At 49.1% G+C, this 22,629-nt stretch overlaps 9 protein-coding genes across 9 annotated transcripts; 4 read left to right on the top strand and 5 right to left on the bottom strand.

The window, feature by feature from the left end:
- Nucleotides 1–1,062: 1,062 nt before the first annotated feature.
- Nucleotides 1,063–1,562, top strand: BGZ61DRAFT_484752 (uncharacterized protein; the record flags this gene model as incomplete). The annotated part of the gene is made up of 2 exons (XM_046249648.1): nucleotides 1,063–1,461; nucleotides 1,503–1,562. 2 exons carry the CDS (start codon nucleotides 1,063–1,065, stop codon nucleotides 1,560–1,562), a joined length of 459 nt encoding a protein of 152 aa, XP_046097190.1.
- Nucleotides 1,563–2,957: 1,395 nt separating this feature from the next.
- BGZ61DRAFT_499065 (uncharacterized protein) lies at nucleotides 2,958–3,899 on the bottom strand (the record flags this gene model as incomplete). The annotated part of the gene is made up of 4 exons (XM_046251358.1): nucleotides 2,958–3,039; nucleotides 3,107–3,309; nucleotides 3,406–3,702; nucleotides 3,744–3,899. 4 exons carry the CDS (start codon nucleotides 3,897–3,899, stop codon nucleotides 2,958–2,960), a joined length of 738 nt encoding a protein of 245 aa, XP_046097189.1.
- A 1,735-nt stretch (nucleotides 3,900–5,634) lies between these two features.
- Nucleotides 5,635–7,375, bottom strand: BGZ61DRAFT_484750 (GMC oxidoreductase; the record flags this gene model as incomplete). Its single annotated transcript, XM_046249647.1, has 3 exons — nucleotides 5,635–5,827; nucleotides 5,880–7,047; nucleotides 7,099–7,375. The coding sequence occupies 3 exons, from the start codon at nucleotides 7,373–7,375 to the stop codon at nucleotides 5,635–5,637; spliced, it is 1,638 nt and encodes a 545-aa protein (XP_046097188.1).
- A 1,732-nt stretch (nucleotides 7,376–9,107) lies between these two features.
- On the top strand, nucleotides 9,108–10,671 carry BGZ61DRAFT_538999 (uncharacterized protein; the record flags this gene model as incomplete). Its single annotated transcript, XM_046254720.1, has 5 exons — nucleotides 9,108–9,344; nucleotides 9,419–9,455; nucleotides 9,509–9,959; nucleotides 10,056–10,405; nucleotides 10,661–10,671. 5 exons carry the CDS (start codon nucleotides 9,108–9,110, stop codon nucleotides 10,669–10,671), a joined length of 1,086 nt encoding a protein of 361 aa, XP_046097187.1.
- A 357-nt stretch (nucleotides 10,672–11,028) lies between these two features.
- On the bottom strand, nucleotides 11,029–12,912 carry BGZ61DRAFT_141489 (uncharacterized protein). The gene is made up of 3 exons (XM_046237282.1): nucleotides 11,645–12,912; nucleotides 11,274–11,583; nucleotides 11,029–11,213 (listed from the first exon to the last, which is right to left on the bottom strand). The coding sequence occupies exons 1-3, from the start codon at nucleotides 12,776–12,778 to the stop codon at nucleotides 11,152–11,154; spliced, it is 1,506 nt and encodes a 501-aa protein (XP_046097186.1). The 5' UTR covers nucleotides 12,779–12,912; the 3' UTR covers nucleotides 11,029–11,151.
- A 1,810-nt stretch (nucleotides 12,913–14,722) lies between these two features.
- On the top strand, nucleotides 14,723–16,502 carry BGZ61DRAFT_462505 (uncharacterized protein). The gene is made up of 4 exons (XM_046247305.1): nucleotides 14,723–14,819; nucleotides 14,877–15,295; nucleotides 15,351–15,627; nucleotides 15,678–16,502. Exons 1-4 carry the CDS (start codon nucleotides 14,749–14,751, stop codon nucleotides 16,396–16,398), a joined length of 1,488 nt encoding a protein of 495 aa, XP_046097185.1. The 5' UTR covers nucleotides 14,723–14,748; the 3' UTR covers nucleotides 16,399–16,502.
- Nucleotides 16,503–16,698: 196 nt separating this feature from the next.
- Nucleotides 16,699–18,802, bottom strand: BGZ61DRAFT_367206 (uncharacterized protein; the record flags this gene model as incomplete). The annotated part of the gene is made up of 7 exons (XM_046241758.1): nucleotides 16,699–17,576; nucleotides 17,743–17,930; nucleotides 17,981–18,142; nucleotides 18,199–18,373; nucleotides 18,447–18,487; nucleotides 18,535–18,603; nucleotides 18,669–18,802. The coding sequence occupies 7 exons, from the start codon at nucleotides 18,800–18,802 to the stop codon at nucleotides 16,699–16,701; spliced, it is 1,647 nt and encodes a 548-aa protein (XP_046097184.1).
- Nucleotides 18,803–19,858: 1,056 nt separating this feature from the next.
- BGZ61DRAFT_367097 (Alpha/Beta hydrolase protein) lies at nucleotides 19,859–20,826 on the bottom strand (the record flags this gene model as incomplete). The annotated part of the gene is made up of 2 exons (XM_046241748.1): nucleotides 19,859–20,647; nucleotides 20,719–20,826. 2 exons carry the CDS (start codon nucleotides 20,824–20,826, stop codon nucleotides 19,859–19,861), a joined length of 897 nt encoding a protein of 298 aa, XP_046097183.1.
- A 639-nt stretch (nucleotides 20,827–21,465) lies between these two features.
- Nucleotides 21,466–22,541, top strand: BGZ61DRAFT_366867 (uncharacterized protein; the record flags this gene model as incomplete). Its single annotated transcript, XM_046241728.1, has 3 exons — nucleotides 21,466–21,769; nucleotides 21,829–22,222; nucleotides 22,274–22,541. The coding sequence occupies 3 exons, from the start codon at nucleotides 21,466–21,468 to the stop codon at nucleotides 22,539–22,541; spliced, it is 966 nt and encodes a 321-aa protein (XP_046097182.1).
- Between the last annotated feature and the right edge of the window lie 88 nt (nucleotides 22,542–22,629).

The following is a 22,629-nucleotide window of genomic DNA, read 5'->3' as shown; positions in this document are numbered from 1 at the left end:
TTGCACAACCTCAAGACGGTCAGAGATGGCAGAATGCATGGCTCCACTGTTAAAAACTGGTCTTAGCTCTCAGCAGAACTCGCGTATGCATGTTGGCCCCGGGCAAACGGGACAACAGTGATCACGGCCTGTTTCTTCTTTGGACCCGGATCCCTTGTTCGAAGCATATTGTAGTGGCCAAATATAGCAGAGCAGAAACGGTAGCCCTTAGGTGTAGCTGGAGGTCATATCTCAATATCCTTCTTCTATAACTGACGGCGTCTGATCCCGATTTTCAGCTCCGGTTAGTGGAAAGGTTAAAAACATACCTACATGGATCCAGAGGCTAGTGTGATGGGAATCTTGGATCTTTAGGGATAAAACGCTAGGTTAAACTCTTTTCTTTTGCCAGTGGAAAATCATCCTTTAGGGCTGGCTGCCTTTAGCAGGGAAGTTACGGCATAAGATTGGGATATATCTTGGGCTGAACAGCCAATTAGGTCGGCAAATAAACTACGATTTCACTTCCCCGCACATCTCCATTAATACGACGTTTTTCGTGTCCGATATTAACAAACTTCTGACTGGTGAAGTACCTATAGGGTTGCATAGTAGGGGCTGGGACAGGTTGGCTGGGTTGGTAGTAGGTATGGTGGGCTCCAAGGCGGCTACTGGCAACATTCTAGTTTAATAATCTGAGGAAGTGGTATTTAGATAGTTCTCTGGCCTGTTTAGGGCAGTGGTTTGATTGACTAGTATACTTAAACTGTTTGTTCGGTGCAAAAGCTATTAAACAGGCACATCACCTACCTAGGGTTGGAAACTCCATCCCCAAATACTTGTGATAAATTCTAGATCAAGAGCTATACAAGACTGTTGCCACGTGAAGGTGAGGAGTTACCTCATAGCAGCTGACGAGTCAGCAATATTCGACTCGGAAATGCTCCTCCCCCGCACTTAGTCCAGGTCTAGATCTATCGGAACGTCTGGGGTAAACTGGGGTGCAGGATAACCTCGGGCCAAGGCCCACGGAGTCCCCACACTCTAGGCCACCTTTGACTAGGCGGTTAGACAGACCTCAGGATGCCCCGGATGGGGGGTGGCAGGCCGTCTAACACAGCCTTTATCCCTTCCGTGACGTCGCGGCACGATGCTCTCTTGTCTCTCATCCTGGTCACAGACAGATATGTCAACGACTCTCGCCATGGCCAGAGCACGCTCTTCTTATGCCACGTCGCCAGGGAGTGCGCCCAAGCCTTGCTAGAAAGACAGGTTGACGGAACAGCAACTCACCAGAAAACTCGCCGCGGGGCGTCGTATGGTGAAAGAAAGCAGGTATCGGACCAGGCTACCGTTGCCGCCCTTCAAGAGCGTCTGGAGCTGCTCGCCAGTCAACAGCATGACAAACTCGTCACCGAGCTTATGAAGGCAAACGCTGCCTTGGAGAACGAAAAGAATGCCCTGCGGAACCGATTACAGGCGGTATGTATTGTCTTGGGCATGGATGTAGACGCAACGTACAGCCTGCTGCAAAAATGGGAGGCTTGCCATGTTCTGGGCCCTATATCGAGTTCTCTCGGTAGGTTTCTTGGTGGCATGGCTTAGTATGGGCGCTCGTCAACAAAAAAGCTCTTCATCTTTCCCATAATGGAGAATCTGGCCAAGTGCCCGGCCTGGTGTCGACCTGCCGTGTCCCAGATGAACCATTACCACCCTGCCTTCATAGACCTAATTCCATGGTGAGGTATACGCCAGCAAGACTGCCCTTGTACTTAGGCTTACAATTGTGACTGCAGGCGCGAAGCTAGGGAATATCTCATACAAAGCTGGTTAAAATACTAGACCCGGAACTTTCTCAGTGCCTTTGTTGCGAGATTCCGTGATTATTTAGGCACGATGAAGTCGACGCCATAACGATCTCGTCGATGGATTCTCGCTCGCCTTAACCTGAACCTTGGGTTCCTCATGCCGACCGGATTCCTGATAACGACCGGATTCCTGGTAACCAACGGGGTCCTGACGATAGACTCTCCAAACAAAAATCTCCAGCTCATACACAGTCTGTCCCAGGAACGTGCTTGGCGTGGCCGCTACATGGCATTGTATATCTGGTCTTCCGGGCCAGTCCATAGAATCATGAGGCTGAGTCTTGTGGTGCGATAGAGGCAAACCGTTCTTCAACGTATAGTTAAAGCGAGCCATGTCCTCTTGAAGGTTGGTGATGGCTGACTCGTCACCCGCCGGGGCAAACTCTCGACCAGGGACGACTTGATGCCACGCCAACAGTCGACACCAGGGTACAGACTTGGGGGGTGTCAAAGAATCTAGTACGTCGGGGTCTGAAATGTTGTACACCGAGAAGCCATATGCGACGAAGAAACCATGGTTAGACCCATCATCGATGGCGAGAAGCCCAGGCAGACCACCGTTTATTGCGTGGAGATTGTTGAGGATGAACGGTGCGTCGCGGACGTTGCCGTCTGGTGTCGTTTCTAGGTCTGGAAACCATGTCCGGATCTGATATGCCATGCCTTCGCTCCCTCCTATGGTTGGGTTGATCCTTATGGCGGGCTGCCGTGTTGCATGTGTCTCAACGGGAGGATGCAACAACAGATCGATATTCATCTTCTCGATATGGCTTGGATTGAACCATACTGTCAGCCCCCCTTCGGAAAACTCAACGTCTCCGTTGCTGTTTGGCTGAGCGCCCGGTGATATTCTAATCAAAGTCCTCCCATATGTCTGTGTCCTTGTGAGGACGGGCCGGTTGTCTCCTGTAGAACTCAGCCTGTCTAGTGCGATGGCCGGACGGGAGAGGTAGTCGTCCGAATAGACACAGTCTAGGATTCCTAGCCACCCCGTCTTTGGCTGATACCTGCTTTTGCGTTTCCACCGGCAAGGACACACGTGCAAGTCAATGTTCAGACAGCGATTCGTGAGCGTCATGGACAGGTATTCTGAGGATGCGATAGGTCGTTCTAGATTGCCGGCACCCCGAAATGCACGTGGGTGGGGTGGAAACAAGTGATCCACGGCGTCGACCATGGCTTCGAATTGGCTCTTCTCAATGCCGCGGTTACCCAAGTCCAAGTCGACCGAATGCTGGGCTTGGCCAGCTAGGACAGACTGATCATTGGAATGCCGGATAATCTCCTCTTGGAGGCGCCGAAATGCCTTCGTTCCCTCGCCGTACAGAAGGGGCATGTTCACATTGAATAATCCCAGGAGCGCATATGCTCGGTCTTCGACACGTGTCGTAACCCGTGTGCTTGCCCATGATATGCGCCTAGCCACGCTGAACGACGAAAGCAGCCTGCGGAAACTTGGGTACTCGTTGCCCCGGTCGCAGTAGCAACTCATCATAAAGCCTGATGAGCGTAGAACATGGCCTGGGCAAAGTCGGTGGTGTCGTCCTCTGTCAAGGACTCGTCGATCGATGGCAGTTACCTTGACGATGGAGTCGAGCAAGGACAGGCGGTCCCCAATCATTCTCCACTGGCTGTCAAAGAACTGGACTTTTCTGGGGGCGATGAGTTCCTGCAGTGTCCATCCTCGAGTAAACCATTCACTTTTGGCAAAAGCCTCCGTCTTGCCAGTAGGAACATCAAACAAGTACGCATAACATACTTGGGAATCATGGTACCAGCTGAACATGGAATTGATAGCCTCGGAGAGTTCAGCGCTACTGCTTTTGTCTATACAGCAAGTGTCGATCCAGATGTGCTCGAAACATCGTCTTTGGCCTGCAAACAAGCTCTCTTGACCTTGTCAGCGCCTTTCTTTTGAGGCCACTTGTCGGTCTGGACGTCTTGGAATAAAATCTCCTCGGCTTCCCATCTGTGAGACAGTATGGCGTACTCGGGGACTTCGTCACCCGCAAAGTATTCGAGTTTTAGTGATTTGGTATTCAGAAGACGCATGGTAGCAAGATGGAGGTTGTCCGATGCCAAAAATGGGTTGAACGATGGCGACGTCGCGGCCGAAGGAAGGAAGAGAGTTGGATCTGTGCGAGATGAAATTATCCCAAGCCACCATGGGCGCTGACTTATGCAGACCTACGTGGCAGTCAGGCTCGGAACACCGGCTCAGCTGAATATCGACCTTCTCCATGTCTAGTGTCAACAAGCCGACAGCCTGATTCGTTCCGATTAAGTGCGGAGGCAATCACCCCGCCTACTAGACAGACGTGGCTGAGTAAGATTGGTAGTGAGCCATGCGGTGTAACAGGATAAACGGTGACTGGACGCGTTTTGAAGCTGTCCCAAGTTGAATCCAGGACAGTGATTAATGGAACACGTAGGAGGTAGGTATTTGCTTCTTACCTGCCACTCTGACACGTTGAGTGGTACCCAAAACCAAGCCACTCCAGGGGTGACGTGGCTGTGCAGTTTGTCAGTGGGCGAGTCTGTTCGATCCAACCCTCTCCCTCCTTTCCATCACATCGTCGGAGACCACAAGGCCGCCTACTCACAATGACGGATCAAATCCGATCAAAGGTAATCCAGGAGCATCCTGCAGTCACCAGACGTTCTTGATCGGTTGGGTCAAGAAGATACGTCTCACTAACCCGTTGCTTGCCCTTCTCTAGCCAGTTTGAAGATTTCCAAACCCTCACGCTTGATCTTCTTTCGGCACTCCAAACACTTCGATTAAGCTGCTTATATATCTTAAGAGAATATATGAATAAACTTAAAATTAAATTCTTATTTTAATTTGTATTATTTTATACTTAAAATACTAAATATATAAGATAAAAGTAATTACTTTTATAATATATTATCTGTCATATAGCTAGCCTAATTATTATTATTATATAACTTATTAGATTTTAATATTAACTTATCTCTATATTTCTACTAATCTTTAAAGTTTCTACTCTTTATAGCTATTACTATTATCTAATAAACTAATAAAACTACTTTAATAGGCTATAGTATTATATAATATATCTGTAAGACTGACTTTAAAATCCTTATAAGAATAGATACTGGACTCAATTGCCTGATCTAATATAAACTGTCTCCCTTTACCAGCAAATATTATAGTTATCTTACTTAAATATCAACATATTAGCCGAGTTTATTAAATCCTTGAGCAAACCGTGCAATCAGGCACGGAGAGTTGTAGATATTTGTATTGTCTACCTCATAACGCGCTAATATAATCTCCATTGTCTGCTGGATCCACGTAACATGGAAAACTATTGAATGTAAACCAATATATAGCGGTATGATTTGAAGTAACTTAGAAGCTCACACTGTATCTACTTGAAAGAGATAATATGTGTATCATTAGCAGTTGCTCGAAATTGAACTTAGGAGTATTATTGAACTAGGCTACGATTCCGGTATGCGTAACATATTTGAGATTCTGCCTAAATGTTACACATATTGTTAAATTTCTGAGCGCCTACGAGTATGTTACTACAACGCGTACATAACGCTAACGCCGCTTTGTCTGTCACAGGAATAGTCTTTCATTTCTATTGGAGACAAAATATGCTCATATAAATGGATGCACTTTGGAGAGCAACTTCCACAATTCACCAGAGCAAAGTTTAGCGATAGCGTCATTATGATTAAGTGTTACTTATGTTCTTGGATTACAACTCATTATTTTTGTTGCACTCCTCCAAACAATGTCCAAACGTGGGTATCAAGCACTGGTGGGCTCCAAAATCACGGCAGCTTGCTCAGCCAATGCGTATGTAGCAATTTGTAGGTTGGCGGAGAGAAGAAGAGGGATAACAGACGTGTCAGCAATGCGAAGGCCGCTGATACCCTTGACACGAAGGTCAGTATCGACGACCTTGCCCATTGATGCAGTACCACTTGGGTGGTAGCAGCCGCTACGAGAAGTTAGTGGGATGGATTTATGCAAAAACATTCAGGGCAACTTACGCTCCATTTTCACGGATTCGAGCGTCGATCTCATCGTCAGTCGAGTCAATGGTTAGCGGATTATTGCTGACCTCGCCTGAAATGATCTCGCGGCCGATGACGGTTTCGTTACTCGTCATGAGTCTAATATCTGTACGAATTGCCTCACGGAGCGCATACCGATCGGTTGCAGTGCCTAAGAAATTAGGGTCGATGACTGGTTCGTCATTGATGTCGGCCGAGGAGATGGTGACCGAGCCTTCGGCTTGGACAACCAGCATGAGCGTCATAAAGAAAAGTGCAGAGCCATCAGTTGAGCCACCCGAGTACTGAACAACGTGGCAGACGTGGGCACGATCCTGCTTGAGTAACGGGTGGGTGTCTGGATCGGGTGTTTCGCCTTCATCTTCAGCAATCGCCTTTGCAAGGCCTTCCTTGGGAACAGGAAGTGTAGTAAGGAAGTCAATGTCGAGTCCGAGATCGTATTGTGGCTCATCCCAGATGGAAGCTCCCGATTCTCGAGCGTATCCAGCAGAAGGGTCCTTGAGTCGCCAGAAAGTCGGGATAATAGGGTGATCGTGCAAATGTTGACCAACGTCAGGCTGGTTGAGGACCACTGGGATATCATACTTCTCGAGAGTCTCAGCAGGACCGATTCCGGAAAGCATAAGAATTTGGGGCGTGCGGTAAGCACCGGCCGTTAAGATGGTCTCGGAACCATAAATTTCCGTGCCATTGGCAAGCTCAATACCTTGAGCAATAACTGTACCATTCGTTGTTGTAGTAGTGATGACTTTGGCAACCATCGTCTCAGTGAGGACAGTAATGCCATCAAGAGAATACACTAGCGAAGCTTGCTGACGTCGTCCCATGTCTCGATTTTCCTGTGCCTCTGCAATTCCAATTGGCTCGCCCATGTTGCCATCAAGCCGGGGAAGCTGTACAGCTCCGAGCTCTTCCCATGACTTGAGGAGTGGCTCACGCATTGGGAATTTTGTCCTGTTTGTCGAAACTCGATTCTGGATCTTGACATTACCGTCCAAACCGTGTTGCTCCAAGTCGGTATCATTCGTCATGAAGGTCTCCGTCTTTCTCATGTATAGGAGCTGTCCTTTGTAACTCCATCGATCATCACCAACTAGTCCAGCCCATTGGTCATATTCGACAGTATGCCCGCGGACCCAGAACGCTAAGGGTGGTCAGCTAAAACTCCTCATACAGCAGCATATAGTAGACTCACCTCCATTGATGAGGGTGCTGCCTCCGAGTCCTTTGCCCGAATTGGATGCAATGCTTCGATTATTCAAATTACTCTGCGGTTCAGAGTAATAGGCCCAATCGAAGTCACCAAACTGGCCGTTGGTGGAATTGGGCCAGACAATGTCCTGGCGGTCGTTGGCATTAATTCCAGCCTCGACCAAGAGAATCTTCAAGGATGGGTTGCGTTCCAACAGTCGATTGGAAATCACGGAGCCCGCCAAGCCTCCACCAACGACGATGTAATCCCACAGTAACATTTCTCCGGAAGAATAAGCAAGTAGCAGGGTCTGGGTTACAAAGAGAGGAGGAGGGATGCTGAAGGAGGGGTCGCAATGCCAAACCGAAGGAGTGCAGCGAGGAATTGAAGGAGCTCGAAGTGGAATGCTCCTGCAAGTCTTATAAGCACGGAGGAATATGGAGAACACCCTCTCGAGGGGCAAAAATTGGAAGATTTTGGGCTCCCTCCGGCCATGCCGAGACCCAATCGGCAAGGATACAGATTGATGCCGAATTTCAACAGTCTATGACGGTGTCCGCGTAATTCAGGAACTATTGACGGAGTGAGCCACGGTGAGATTTCCGGATCCAGCAGTCAATTTGCCCTCCTAACATATTACAACGGCTTTGAGGCATATCCTAGTGGACCCAGTCCATGTAAATCCATTGTGAATGGACAGTTCACACACCATGCGGTTCTTCATTCTTCAATGATCCCACATTGCCCAGGGTGACCCAGCGTCATGGGAAGGGGAAGCTGGGGCCCGGAACCAAGGACCTTGCAGTATTTCTGCGGACAGGGTTCATCGGAGCTTGCATCGGAGTTCAACGGCGTCCTTCGGTAAGAATGATACATACTCCCCAAGCCAACTCTAGGTCCTGTGCGGCGGAATAAACGTTCAAATTGGAGAAATACGAGACAACGTAATCCAGATAAAGAAAGCTGAAATCATTATGTTGACCCTTTTAGTCTCTGGAACCGATGCTGCACGGTCCAAAGATCTTGATGGTACGATCTACTGCTGAGAATTGCCTCGGGTCTTCGGGGTCTTGGCAATGCCATCCTTGTTGGTCGCTTTCCAGGGGCTTTCTGCACTTCCTCGAAGAGTACTACATCGTCCGCTTTATATCCTGGCAATGATAAGACATGCTTATTTACATGGCTCATGCGTAAACTTTGTTTTGCGTGGTGTACTCAGCCACCTGCTCCATCCCCAGAGGTGGCGTTTAAGCAGGGAGTTCATAACACTGTCGTTCCGGTTGCATGATACTTCGTAGGAATAAAGAACACAAATGACAAGACAATAATCTTACCGAGACTAATCCCTTTCACGGTATTGATCCATATCACCAAACGTTGCCATTCAAACATGAGCTTTCGAAATGAATCGAGTTGCTCGTCCGGGCCGAGGTCTTGCCACTTCCCACATATCACTCCACGGTGATCCCCGGTAGAATTGTGGGCATCTCCATGGGGCGGAAGGAAATCCTGACTGTGCCTCCTTGGATGAGACCCCATTGGCAATGAGGTGATACTAAAGCTATGGGGCAAGTAAGCCAAGGTGGCAATGGAGCATTTGCATGAACCCATCTGGTATATCTTCCTTGTATCTGGGCTAACCGAGTCTGAATAGCCCCTGCATCCCTAATAGAAAAGCTGCATGACTGAAGCGTTAATAGGTTTCCTGGTTCTTAACATCTCGGTCGGATGACTACATTCGAAGAGACTGCGAAGGTCCACGTAGACGTGGCAAAAGAAAAACTTCCGGTGACTTTGGTGAAAACAGTTCTCCTCTCCGCTCATGTGGGATTGACTCGCCACTCTGGACTTCCTCCGTGTTTCTTATGGCGTCACCCGAAGGAGCCAAGCTCGCAAATGCACCAACATGTCCGCACTCACATCGCAGTTTCTTTACGTCCTGACTTTTCAAATATTGAATCTCAAATCGAACTGAATCCGAACCGAGAGGCGATTTCCAACACTGGGTAACCATGAGCACCTCTTCTTCTGGACTCGATGTTGAACAACTCGACCCGCGTGCTGCTGCGTCGGTTGTCACGCCGATTACAGAGCAATTTCCCCCTCTGACACGTTCTGGACGTGGTCTTGTCGCCGCTGCGTCGGTGATGATAGTCCTAACGACGACGTGGACTGTGATGCGCATCGTTTCTCGCAACCTCAGAAAGACTCAGTATCAAGTCGAGGATTACCTCTACTTCGTTGGCCAGGTGTGTTCTGGCTTCCTTAGACGACCTACGTCTCCATGTGGCATGCAGGTGGACGAACTGACCGCCAATATCAGCTCTTTTACTATGGGCTTGCTATCACTTTCATTCTCGGTAATTCCAGCAAACTCCTTTGCTTTCGTGATGCCATTGCTAACAACATGCAGCGGCCACGGTGGGTGGCGCAGGAAACGACATGGACCGTCTCAGCGACAGACATCTCAGCCATTACACGCGCATCGGTCTGGCAACTCAAGTCTTGTATGCCGTCTGTCTAGCCTTCATCAAGATTGCCATTGTTTGCATGATCAGACGAATCTTCCACTCCGCCGGCCGATTGTTCCTCCTAGCTGGCTGGGTTGTATTGGGACTCTGCGTTTGTTGGTCACTATATACTATTCTGATCGCCTTTTTCATCTGTCTACCAGTGGAAAGTGCTTGGGGTGCTGCTGTAGCAACGCGGTGTGGTGATCAAATCACAGCGTATGCGATGGTAGCTATCCTGGATATCATCACTGAGGTCTCGATGGTTGCTCTGCCCATGAAGCTGGTGTACGATTTGCAAATGAATCGGGCTCATAAAGTTGCACTGTTTGGTGTCTTTGGAGCTGGTATGGTGTCAGTACTTCCGTCTCTCCCTTGCTGTCGCTATAACTAGACGCGATAACGTTATGACTTTAACTGTGGAACCACTCAACTAACCTCCCTCTCTAGTACCATTGTCTTCTCGTGCGTCCGCTTGTACTACGTATACAACATTGATTTTACAAACATCACCAAGAGTTACGCCGAGGCTTCCATCAGCAGTGTCTTGCAAGCAGGAATCGCTGTCATGGTCGCATCGAGCCCTATGCTACGCCCTGTCTTTGACCGCACAGCCCTCCGCTGGCTTGGAATCAGCGTGCGAAGCTCTCAGAAAGACACCAGTGGCAAGGGCCCCAGCGCTCGCACAACCACTGCAACAGGCAGGGTGGGTGTCAGTGGTTCGCATGCTCGCACCGCAGGGTTTAATAAGATGTCAGAGAGTGAGGAGCACCTGGCATGGGAGATGCGCAGCATGAAGGGTAAGCACCACCAGCATGTAACAATGCAGGCATCGAGATTATCAGATAGTAGCGGGGATATCCCGTCATTCCAAGCTGGGGGAAGTGGACAAATAATAGTAACAAATGAGACAATTGTGGAGGGGAAAAACATCACTTGAACGGGTCATTTCCTAGAGAGAGCTTCACCTGTACGGCAACATGACGTGAAGCGGAGTAGACAGCAGCTAGATCAAATACGCGCAGTCGCTTGGAATGAAGCTGGAAATATTTTAGTCAAATTTTGAAGGTGCAATTATTGATCGCATTTAGACTGCTAGCGGCAAGTTCGATATAATTACGACAAACCCTGCGGCATGCACACACATAAGCATTGGCATCTGTGATGGACTCTTGGGCGTCGACATCCCTTTATTATCGAGTTTCACCTCACCAATACCCAAATGCGGGAAACATTCCAGCACCACAATTACTTCAGCGACCAGGAGATAGCGGTCATTATGAGGTTGGGACTCACGTATCTAGATATGCCATCGACCATGCCGTGAAGGACATCCCTCCGAAAATAATGGACGGATTATGGCATGAATCACGCGTTTCTCGTGGTTCGAGATTGGCAGAAAACTTTGAGATGATCCCCTGTACTGGATTTCATGTTATAGCGGCCTACTTAAATATGGGAGGTTGTAGGTCTCATAGACATACGAAAGGTCAAAAAATATTTTTTTGTGTATAAATTTGTGCAGGTACATCATGGTTCTGACAACCTACGTGACTGTTCTCCCCGCCGACTCAATACTACTGATAATAGCCAAAAGCGCCAAGATGACTGTTAAGAAATTAGCCTTTGGTGTCAGGCTTAAGAGGAGTGAGTCGAGAGATGACTTACTGGACGAAGAAGTTAGAATGAAACTGGCAACAGTAAACGCCGTCTGGATGTCTCCTCCAATGACTGCCCATATGACACCGACTAGACATGAGCTGAGCCAAGGAACTGTCCCCGCAACGGCGATTCGGGTTGTATTCCAGCCTTCGACAAACTCGATGGCGTGCCGCTTGTCCTTACGGCGCAGTCTAAAGACCCATTTCACCCACTCATCTTTGCTTTTAAGCTTGCTCGGGTTTCGATATGCGTACATCATCTCTTGGAGGACAAAGTCATCAAGTGGCACCACTACGGGCCTCGTCGTGGGCGTGTACTACGGATATTCAAGTTTAGTTGGTGACTTTGAAAAGAACTCGCAAGGGGTGGTGACTCACGGCAAGAACGCGAAACGCTTGCAAGGACTTGAGCGAGAAGTAGCTACGAAAGAAGCCACTCATTTCCGTTGCAAAGAGCCTCTGAATCTCGTCGAAGAACTGAGCATCGGTATGGATCAGGTGTGGATTGGCCGCTATCGCGCTCTGGAACTCGTCATCGCTGGGAAACTTTGACCGCAGAATACACTGAACCTGCTGCAAGTCGCAACCGTTTGCCCCAGATCTGTAGCATACGAGGTTCAACGAGCAGGTCGGCTTGCTTATGTCGTAGAAGCCGGCGTCATTGGCAGTAATAGATGGGGATTCGTCACCTTCCAAGTCGTCCTTAGGCTCTAATCTAGGATGCTCGGTCCATTGATCATGCAGGTACTTTAACGCGTTAGGCGAGTTCATAGGGATGTTTGACACTGGAGGCACTAGGCTCCCGGAGTTTCCGGACGGAAGCGCCCCAGTACTATGATTGGAACTCTCGTTTGTTCCTGGCTTCGTGGTCGGGGTAATCTGCTCTATTCGTTCGAATATGGCAGGGTCCAAGGCAAGTCTGGGTGATGGCTCTCCCTTGGAAATGGTAGGTGTAATTTTCTTCTTGTCAGTTGATTCGGTCGCCTGCTTCGGAGTTTGAACAGGCACGATAGTCGCGCCAGTGGATGAGCCAACCGTGGAGAAGTTTGAGGAGCCTGATTTGGGGACTGAAGCGGACGGCTTATTTCGACGCGATGGGGCAGTACTTGCTGCTTTGGAGGATGTCCCTTGTGTGCTGACCTTTTGTATCTCGGGTATGTCCTCGAGTGGCAGTGAACCAAGCTCGACAGGATTGCGTATTGGCGGGGGACCCAATTGTGATTGGGCAGGATGTTGATTGTATGTAGGATCATCATTGCCATTATACTGACCGCTCACTGGGAACGGCGATCCGGTGAATTCGAACGCAGAGACCAGAGGCGGCTCCACCCAAGAAGAAGGATCTCGCTGGGAAAAGCCTGGCGGATGGTGGCTTATTTGACCATACGAGGCCTGCGGATTAGGCAGGTAAGAGAGCGGTGCTGAAGGATCGCGTCGTGCTCTTCTGAAGAACCACCATGGTTTCCACTTGGCCTCCTCCTTCATGTGGTGCTGTGATTCGCCTTCGGCCATTATGAAGATGCTGGACTGTGGATTCAACTGAAGGTTGGGAGTTGCGCCCTAGAGCGACATGGGTAACAAGTGCGATACTTGGCGAGGAGGGGGGTTTAATATTGAGGAGACCGCGCTGTGATGACGAGTCGACTATGCCAAATAGTTCTAGACCATATAGGTAGATAATTGTTGAGAGAAGCTAATTAATTGTACAGCTCAGCTTGCGCTGCCACCTCATCGCCACGGGCGCTGCGCCTCCCAATATTCACACATTACAAGGTAATTGGTCAACTAAGACACATTATTGAAGAGCGGGCTGTAGCTAGGAGCATCGAACGAATCAGGGCTTGAATTTGCACGTTTCTGCCTGCTAAGCCAGCCTTGCCGCTTGTAGCTACAGGCGCTGCGCCACCAATATTCACCCACTAGGGGGAAATTGGTCAACTGAGACACTTAAATCAGGGCCTAGATTTTTCCAGATTTTTGCCTCGTGAAGGTAGCTGTTACGGCAGGCTTGCAGGGATACAATTTAAGATGCAACAAAGAGAGTGTGTATTGTGTGTTACCGAGATCTGTGAGACCCCGGAAGTAGATAGCCTTATGTACTGCTCTGTGCTCTATTTGTAGGAGGCAGAGCCGTCAGGAATGCGTACAGGAATGTGTCATCTGAGGCGCCGTACCCACATTCCTGCGGCAGTAGCAGTTTTAATAAGCCTGCCACACTCCTTACTCTAAGCTGCCTTATAGAAGGCGAAAACGAGATACCCTTAAGGTGACTTACTTTAAATGTACCAAACTGCCTAGGTATCTTAGATGAGAAAAAGTTACCTCCAAGTATTAATTGGGTTGTGGACTTAACATCAACAATACGGGGTGCATTGCAACAGTTTACTCTTATAGGCTGGTGGAGGTTTGCGAGATTCCGGTGTTGTGCTGGGATAATTACCTTAACTTTAGTTGGGGGCTTTCTGTCTCCGGAGTCACGATGGTTTCTCGTACGCTTGAGAAAATTCACAGAAGCAAGGCAAGTTCTCAAGTCCCTGTACGGGTCTGAAGCTGAGGCAGCGGAGAAGTTGATTGGCATCGAGCGTGCGATAGCGGAAGAAACCAAGCTCGTAGCAGTCAACATTTGCTCCTGGTTTTTTGTCAACTGGTTTGGTTGAGGACCTATTTTCCTCATTGCCAGGATTGGGTGTACAGCCATTATTCTGCTTATGGGAATATTGGACGTTATTCGGCAGATGGAGCGACATGGGCTTAATCTGCTTTGACGGTACTTTTCTCATTCTTCTATTTTCTCACAATTGGAGCCGTCGCATTCGTTCTACTGGGCGAAGTCAAGAAGCTGGCCGCGAAATGTCGGCTACTGTCTGCTGTAGTGTATTTGCCTGCATCAGTCAATTCAATCATGTCATACTGGCCGTACAATGTCGGGCGACTGTTGGTCTACTGTCGCAATTCCCAATACTACTGGGACCGCTTTTGAGGCCCCCTGGTAAAATAATTACATCACTCGTCGCGGAATATCGGGATGACGCCTGAACCGAGGAACAGATGACCAATTGTAGGCGGGCTTGACGCTAACCCGCCCAGGAGCAGTACTACTGTGCTGGGGTATCAAACGATTAAACGAACACATGACAAGCCACTACCGATATGCTGTAGTCTGGCCGAATAGCGGTTCGGTGTGAATTACCTCTACCTGTATGATTCATACTACGATCTCCCTTCAGCGTTCCCGCTAGACAGGTCCGAATTGTCCAAGTAACTCTCGCTTTGGACGAATCATATGCGCGGATTTGAGTTCGTGGTGGTTGAACTCCATATTTCTCATTCTGCGCTTGATAAGCGTGACACCTTCCGTACCGGTATTTTCCTTTCGACCGGAAAATCAGATTATCCGAAGTTTCCTCCGTACGTCTAGTGCGTAAATTCTTTGACGAGAGTCGGCTTCATCAATCCGAAGCACGAGGTGGCGATCTTACAAAATGAACCTCGACACTTCGACTCCCCACAATATGGACCAATGCGCCTACCCTAACGACTCACAAGAAAGAAAGTACGTCCCTATCGGTTCACTTCTCTTCCGATGCAGACAATCTCACCAGGACTCCAGGAAACTACGCAATCGCTTATCTCAACAAGCGTTCCGGCGTCGACAAGCAGAGTCCATCAGGGAGCTACGGAGTCTCGTCGATGCTAATCAAAAGCCAGACAATGAGCGAATTGAAGCTCTCCAACGCGAGAACAGCGTTCTGCGTGCGCAGCTCGTCGACGTACAGAATAAAATGTCGAGACTGTTAGCTACCGTTCAGACCATGTCGGAGTCTGTATCGAAGACTCTGGATGAAGCTGCCTCCATGAGCAAGGAGAGTGAGAAGGACGCCCCTGAGCCACAAGAATCTTCCTTTGAGACGCCGGTCAGCTTTTCAAGTCCCAGCTGCTGGCTGACTGCCGATGAAACATTCGCACCGGAACCGTTGGATAATGGCGCCGGTGTAAACAAATCTCCTGCGCCTCTGACCGTATCACTTCGTGAGTAAACGCCGTCTTGAACCTGTACTCGAGTTGACTCTGATGTCTGTAATAGAAGACATTGAGCTCCACAATGGGCCGAATTTGGGCATTGTCGAAGCTGGTCCTTTATACGAGCAGATTCCGAAGATATGGGATTTCGGGTACCAAATGGGTCCCCAATCTTATATGAATGCCATCAGTTCATCGGAAAAGTCTATGGCTATTCTTGGGAAACGATGGGCACCTTCAAATTCCCCGTTTTCCGATCACATCAATGTCCTTCAGCTATTTCTAAAGGACAAACTCAACAGAACAGGATTGATAACAAGTCCTCAAAGCCTAGCGCGAAGGTAACTCAAGGATCTAAAACTCTCAGTGAGTGTTTCTAACCCCTGTTTAGCCTGTATCAGCCAATCCTGATGGCCCTGTCAATGTTCAATAGCATGGCACGACCCCACATGATGGATTGGTATGCTAAAACACGATACTTCCACACTATTGATCTCACAGCTTGGCAAATCTACCCGTCATTGAGTACCTTTGGAAGGCTCCACGAGAGATTTCGACCAACAGACATCCAGGCAACTAACCAACACCCCCGAGCAATCGATTGGATCGCATTCCCCTCTGTACGAGATCGCCTTATTCAACTTCATGCCGCCAATCCGCAAATTGACCAAATATTTTGCGACGTTGTCAACAGCTATGTGGTCGAGGCCAAGATGTCCGACCTAATACAGGGAGCTCCAGCCTTGGACGTCTACGTCCGCGTCACCGATTTAGTTTCAGGAATGTCCTCGCTGGATGAGATTGAAAACGACCTGGACAAGACCCTTCCGGCACCAGATGCTGCATCCCTGTTTACTGTGGGAAAATATGCTCGCGCTGCTTTCCGGTATCTCAACATGGATCGAGGTCCATCTTTTTACAAGGTTGAACCATCGTTGTTTGGCAAATACCCGGAACTATATGACCACAACGTCGATATTATGGCGGCCGGAATTCCTTTGAAGCCTGACCTGCAACTTACTCTGACCCCTCCGAAGCCACTTGACTTCCCTACGGCTGAGACGTATTACAGTTTTATTGACTTCTACCTTGATTCCATTGATAGTTTTTGATGTATGGTCGGTATTACTACTCGAAGAGATCCCGAGCACCCACTTAGCTAGATTGAATATACTTCATCAAGGGAGATGCACGGTCGTGAAAATCACGATCAACAACCAGTTGAGATCATCGTCAGTAGCCAATATGTGAAGCAATCTTTGTTCGAGGTTCTATTCGGTAAAGCCGGAAAACTCAAACGGTTATCGGGCGAACATAATATCGCGATAGAGACCCAGCTACATGGATTTAACATAATCGCATCAACTAGCTTTCTATATAAGTAGCAAAGGACCACTGAAATTTTTATGCCATTAATGTGAGAATGGTCGGTTCTTATAGAACTTGCTGTTCTCCGGCTCCCCCTCATCAGGCACGTCCACAACATCCTCATCCAGAAACCACGAAGGGTCTCCCTCAGTAAGGGTCATGCTCCACCCATTGCCCATCCAGCGGAGGTGGTTACCCGTCTTGTCAGCACTCTCGTAGTTGAAGTCTTCCCAACGCGGCGACCTCAAAATCTCGAGGCAATGTGCTGATGAGCCGGGCCAAAGTGCGACGATGCGCGTTCCCAATTTACCCGCCCGGTACCATGACGAGCACTCATCAGTATACACCGTACCCTTGAAATACTCATCGATATACTGGCTGAAGTCATTCACCCTCTCCTTCTTGGGTTCAATGGTGCTGTAGTCTTCTTTCTGCATCTTGCGGATCACCTTGACGGCGTAGTTGGCCTGCGCTTCGAACACGCTGGTCAGGCTACCAGACCCAAGGCTGCTGTTGGGTCCCCCGATAATAAAGAAATTCGGGAATTCATCAACAGCCATGGAAATATACGACTCAAAATGTGGTTTCCACTTGTTTGCCAGTGTCGTGCCGTTGCGGCCCACAAGTTCGAATGTTGGAGGTGCCTCGAGATCGTAGCCCGTTGCGCATATCAGAACGTCTAGTTTGACTTCATCTCCAGCAGTGAGTTTGATGCCTTCGGGTGTGACTTCTTGAATCGGCGTGGTGATGAAAGCCACATTTTCCTGTTTCAAGGCCTCCAGATATCCCGGTCCGGGTGTGAGACGGCGGCATCCAGCTGCGAATTTAGGGATCATAGGCTCTATGAGATCCTCTCGGCCTTCGAGACGTTGGCGCATCCCGGCTTCGAAGGCGGCCTTGGCACCGATTTGCTCCTCCGTACCTTGAAGAGTGATGGGGTAAATTGTGGCGCCGTCGTCTTCAATCATCTTTCTGATTTCTTGGTATCTTTCCGGAAACCTAGCCATGTACTCCTGATGGCGCCGTGTGACTATGTTTCATGCTTAGCTTACTTTATTTGGTGTTGGGAAAGGTGACAATTCACAAACATTTGGAGTTTTTGGGGTCCATTCCCAATTTTACCATCACCCTGTCACCGAAAGACGAGGCAATCCAAGTAGGAGAGCGCGCAAAGCACGATAGTTTCAGTCCTTCGAGTGGCTGGATGGCTGGAACGATCTGGATCGCACTAGATCCATTACCGATAATACCAACGCGTTTGTTACGTAGATCAAAGCTGCTCCGTGGTTAGACCTGTTACTCTTGCAGCGATATGGCGATACTAACTCCTCATCCCATGCACCGGAATGCATGAGCTTTCCGCTAAAACTCTTCAAACCCTTGATCTTGGGCCAGGAGATCTGGTTCAGGCCACCTTTGGCAGATATAAGGATGTTTGCAGTGTCCTCGAATGTCTTGCCGGTTTCCAAATTGAGTACCACGAGTTTCCTTGGCTGGTTAGTCGACCTCTCTCTCAGCTGTTGAGTGAGGATGTCACCGCTTACCATAATTTTTTCTCACCATCCCAGGTACCGGATGTCACCTTGTGAGACGTCTTGATGTGTCGCGTAGCCCCGAACCGCTCCGCAACATCTTGCATGTAGGCCCGGATCTCTGGACCCGGTGCGTATAGCGAAGACCAGTACGGGTTTGGCGCGAAACTAAACTGATAGCTGTATGCTGAAGGCGCGGAAGATGTATTAGGTCCTGATGCCTTCTTCACATCTCATCGTCACTATATTGGGATACTCACAGGGAATATCACAGGCAAGGCCGGGGTAGCGGTTCAACCACCTTCTCATGATTAGATTATTAATATTAACAATGTTGTCACGACTTACCAAACTCCTGCTGGTTCTGGGTTCGCCTCGTAGACGGCAAGGTCGATATTTCTCAGCCTCTGACTGATTCTGTGATTGTCGTGTCAATATTCACACTCTGCAGCAGCAAAATCCGGCCTGGACTCTTTGCTCACCGAATCGCAGTGCAGATACCCGAGAACCCAGCACCAATGACAACGACCCGTAGGCGCCGCTGATTTTCGGCTGGGCTGTCTTTGAGGGTGAACTCGTGAACGTTCTCGCTCGTTTCGTTGATTGCGTCACCCATGGCTTCGTCTTGGACTTCTAACGCGGTGCTCTAGTATGTATGTCGTAGTACGATCAGTGTTGAATGAATCCCTTTGTTTGAAAGATAGAGAGTGACAGCACTGAGTTCAATTCTGCAGCTTTGCCCCTCTTAAGACACATTCTGGGAGTCGACTACGGAGTAATAATTCCGAGTGGGATGCCGAGGAAGAGGAGCGATAACGGCACGCTGCCAACGCAGACGCATGCTCGAAACGGTTCACCAATTAGAAATCGTATGTTGCAGTCTACCCATCAACCCGTCTCCGCGTTGGTTTAGCTCGACGGATCCCACATCATTACTCATTGATTAGCGAGCCTGCATCTACCCCGCAACATCTATGCAGTAGCTTCATCGAGGCTGATCCTCAACGCGGGGTTTCATCGACGTGGGCATATCAGGCCACTCCCCCGAGGCCGCTTAGCTCAAGGGGGCAAGCCGCGGTCCAGTAGACCAAAATTGCCGTCTAACTCCGGCTTTGGCTACGGGAGTTTTCCGACCGCTGCGAATGTGATGTGCGGAACTGCTCGGAACCCTTGGTGCAATCTCGTAGCCCATTCACAGGGCACAAGGCGAGGTACAAGTAGTTGCAGAGTAGCATTGAATTCGTCGCGCAGATCCCGAAGAGCCCCTGTGGGAAGATTTTGAGACGTGTCTTGAAAGGCCAAGAAAGGCAGAAGAAGTTACAGGCTCTTCTGTAATTAGGAGCCGTCACGCCAAAGTGTTTGGGCGAATTGAGAGAGTAGTCAGCGGCGTCTGGTGCTATTAGAAGTACAATAGACCGATTGCATACGTTATTCGGAACTTCTATTTCCCATTCTAAACTGACTTCAAACACCGACAAGGAACTTGCATCGCATAACGAAGCTTGTCAAATAAAATTAGGAATGCAAAACATTGTTTAGTACTTTTTTAGCTAGCCACATCGGCTTCAAGTTATCATCGTTATATAATTTTACTTGGATGACATGAAGGTTCATGGCAAAGGCGGCTCTATTTTTCTACCCATTTCAGCTAGAGATTTCCCGACGTCTCATATCATCCCACAGTCTCCTTGAGAAAGTCAAGCTGGGCTTTAATATTGATCTCGAATGTCTCGCCGTAGTACGGGCTGAAATGCCCCACGCCCTTGAGAATCTTTAGTGTCTTTGGCTCTAATGCCTTTTCGTACATCTGGAGTTGCAAATGAGTTTGTGTGGTGACGTCGCTATTCGAGGCAATCATCAACATGGGCGTGGGCGAAATCCGGTGGATGTACGCTATCGGCTCGTGGAGCACAGCGTTCGTCAGGCTCTGCACAGTGCAAGTTTTGGACCAGTCCATACCGCGCCTCTTCATTTCGTCCATGAAGGCTATGGCCTCGGGATCCCTGAGCACGGCTTTGGATGTACCAGCCATGAGCTCCTCCATTGAGCTGGGGAAGTTGTCGATCTTTGACGCAGCGCCCTCGGCTACGGCCTTGCCGCGTTCCAGCACGAACATGCTGGTATCCATGCCAGGGCCGCGGCTGATTGCCTCGCCGGAGACGAACGGGACCTGGAGGATGACAGCCGCAATCTTCTTGTTGATGGCGGCGGCGCAAACGGCGTTTCCACCAGACATGCTAGACCCCCAGTAAACTATCTTGGTGGCATCAATTTCGGGCTGAACTGTGGCAAAGTTGAAGGCGTCGAAATAGTCGCGAGTCTGCAGCCATGGATCGACTTCCTCACGAGGCGTGCCCTCGCTCTCGCCCCAACCTCTGTTGTCATATGCCAGGACGCCATATCCAGCAGCGTTGAATCGGGCTGCAAAATCGGGAATGAAATGGGTGCGAAGACCCGACCACTAGCGACGGAATGGGTTTGTTAGCATACGAACGGCCACGAAGTAAGCTCGTCTCCGTTGGGCCGACTCACGCCACTAGACATTATAATGCAAGGCATCTGTTGCCCTACGCAGTACAGGGTCCCTCGTAGTTTGATTCCATCGTAGGTAGGAATGTCAAAGTCCCGGGTGGAAGTCATTTTTGGGAAGTTGGTGCTCAGTAAGGGAGGAGTAGGGAATCAAGAACAAGAAGGAATGACTGGTTGATTCAACATCCCCGTCTCGAACCGGGGAGGCTATATATATCATGAAACATTTAGAACATCCTCAGATACTAATCTGACTTCTGTCTGCTCCCTTAAGGTGAGCAAGTTACCGGCACGAGGCATCCTCAGATACAGATCATGACACTAGCATCATCCGGATGCTCCGAGGGGCGAATGAAGCCGCTTGATCCTCTCACCGCCACAAACCGATTTCTTTTCCACTACGGTATTTCCCCTGGCAGTCTGGTTTCCGAGGGCCATTCCAGCTTTGCATAATACGCGACTCACTGGAACAATTCACTCACTCCTCGGTGTCAACGAGGCCTCGGGTCAGGAGGCCAACGCTAATGAGCCCCCTGTCTGTCTACAACAAGTGCGGGGACGGTGCGTGGAGGTTTGGGGACAGAACCAACAAATGAATTCCGGCTTTATTTTTATTAATTGATAATCATTCTCTGATCCTATTTCTAGCTGACTCTCACGAAAATGACAATCTCGCATTTCGCATACCTCATCGGTGGTCTTCAATCCTTTCCAATTCCACCTCTCAAATTCTTTCAGCCATCATATAACATGGCTTCTCTCATGAAGTTTGACGAGCACTCGTTGACGAATTTAGCGGCTGTGGCCAAGCTCCCCAAAGTCCGGGCTACCATTGTCGCACTCCTTGCGCTGGGTATCCTCCCTCGCTTGAACAGGTGGTTTTCGCGACGAAAGGTGAACAACTATGTCACAGATACGACGTGGGACTGGACAAAAGAAGTTGTCATCATCACTGGCGGAAGCAGTGGAATTGGCGAATGTATGGTCGAGAAGCTTGCTCAGAAGCAGACCAAAGTCATCATCCTGGACGTGAACGAGCCAAAGAGAAATTTGAGTACGTCACACAAAACAATGAATCTTCTGAGCAACAATTGAATGGGTGCACTTTTCCAGAATCAAACATCGTCTTCTACAAGGTTGACATTACCGATTCCTCCGCCATTGCATCAGTCGCAAAAGCTATCCGAACCGAACACGGCGACCCCACGGTTCTTATCAACAACGCAGGAATCGGAAATGCCGCCACGATACTTGACGTAACGGAGGAAAAGCTTCGCAAGTTGTTTGACGTCAACCTCGTGGCACCATTTTTGCTGGTACAGGAATTCTTGCCCAGTATGGTGCGCAACAATCATGGCCACATAGTAAATATCGCGAGTATGGCCTCCTTTGCCACTCAAGCCTGCAACGTCGACTACGCCTGCAGCAAGTCCGCGGTTCTCTCATTCCACGAAGGCTTGACGCAAGAACTGAGACATATTTACAAGTCTTCCAAGGTCCGAACGAGGTAAGTAGCCTTCCCACCAAGTGTTATATGCCCATGATTGACGGTGAGCAGCGTCGTGCACCCAACCTGGGTTAGAACACCCATGATCACCAGATTGATTGAACAGCGTACATTCAATGACCCTACAGTGTCTGCTGAGGATGTCGCAACTAGAGTTGTTGATGCCCTGTATTCTGGATATGGATCCCAGATGTGTGTTCCAGAGTCGTTGAATTGGACTTCCCTGATTCGTGGTATGCCGGGATGGTTGCAGGAGGGACTCCGAGATAAAGTGTCAACCATGCTTGTTATGGCGTTGGAAAATTCCAAGAGCGGGTGACTCGGGTACAATTACAATTATACAAGTCATAGTGAATGATTGAAGCAGGTTGTCAATGGTCAAACTTCAAGAAAATTAGTCGAAATTG

This window comes from Ilyonectria robusta (genome assembly GCF_021365365.1).
Source record: "Ilyonectria robusta strain PMI_751 chromosome Unknown BGZ61scaffold_31, whole genome shotgun sequence".
NCBI lineage: Eukaryota > Fungi > Ascomycota > Sordariomycetes > Hypocreales > Nectriaceae > Ilyonectria > Ilyonectria robusta.
The sequence above is the reverse complement of the archived record's forward strand: the minus strand, read 5'-3'. Positions and strand labels throughout refer to the sequence as shown.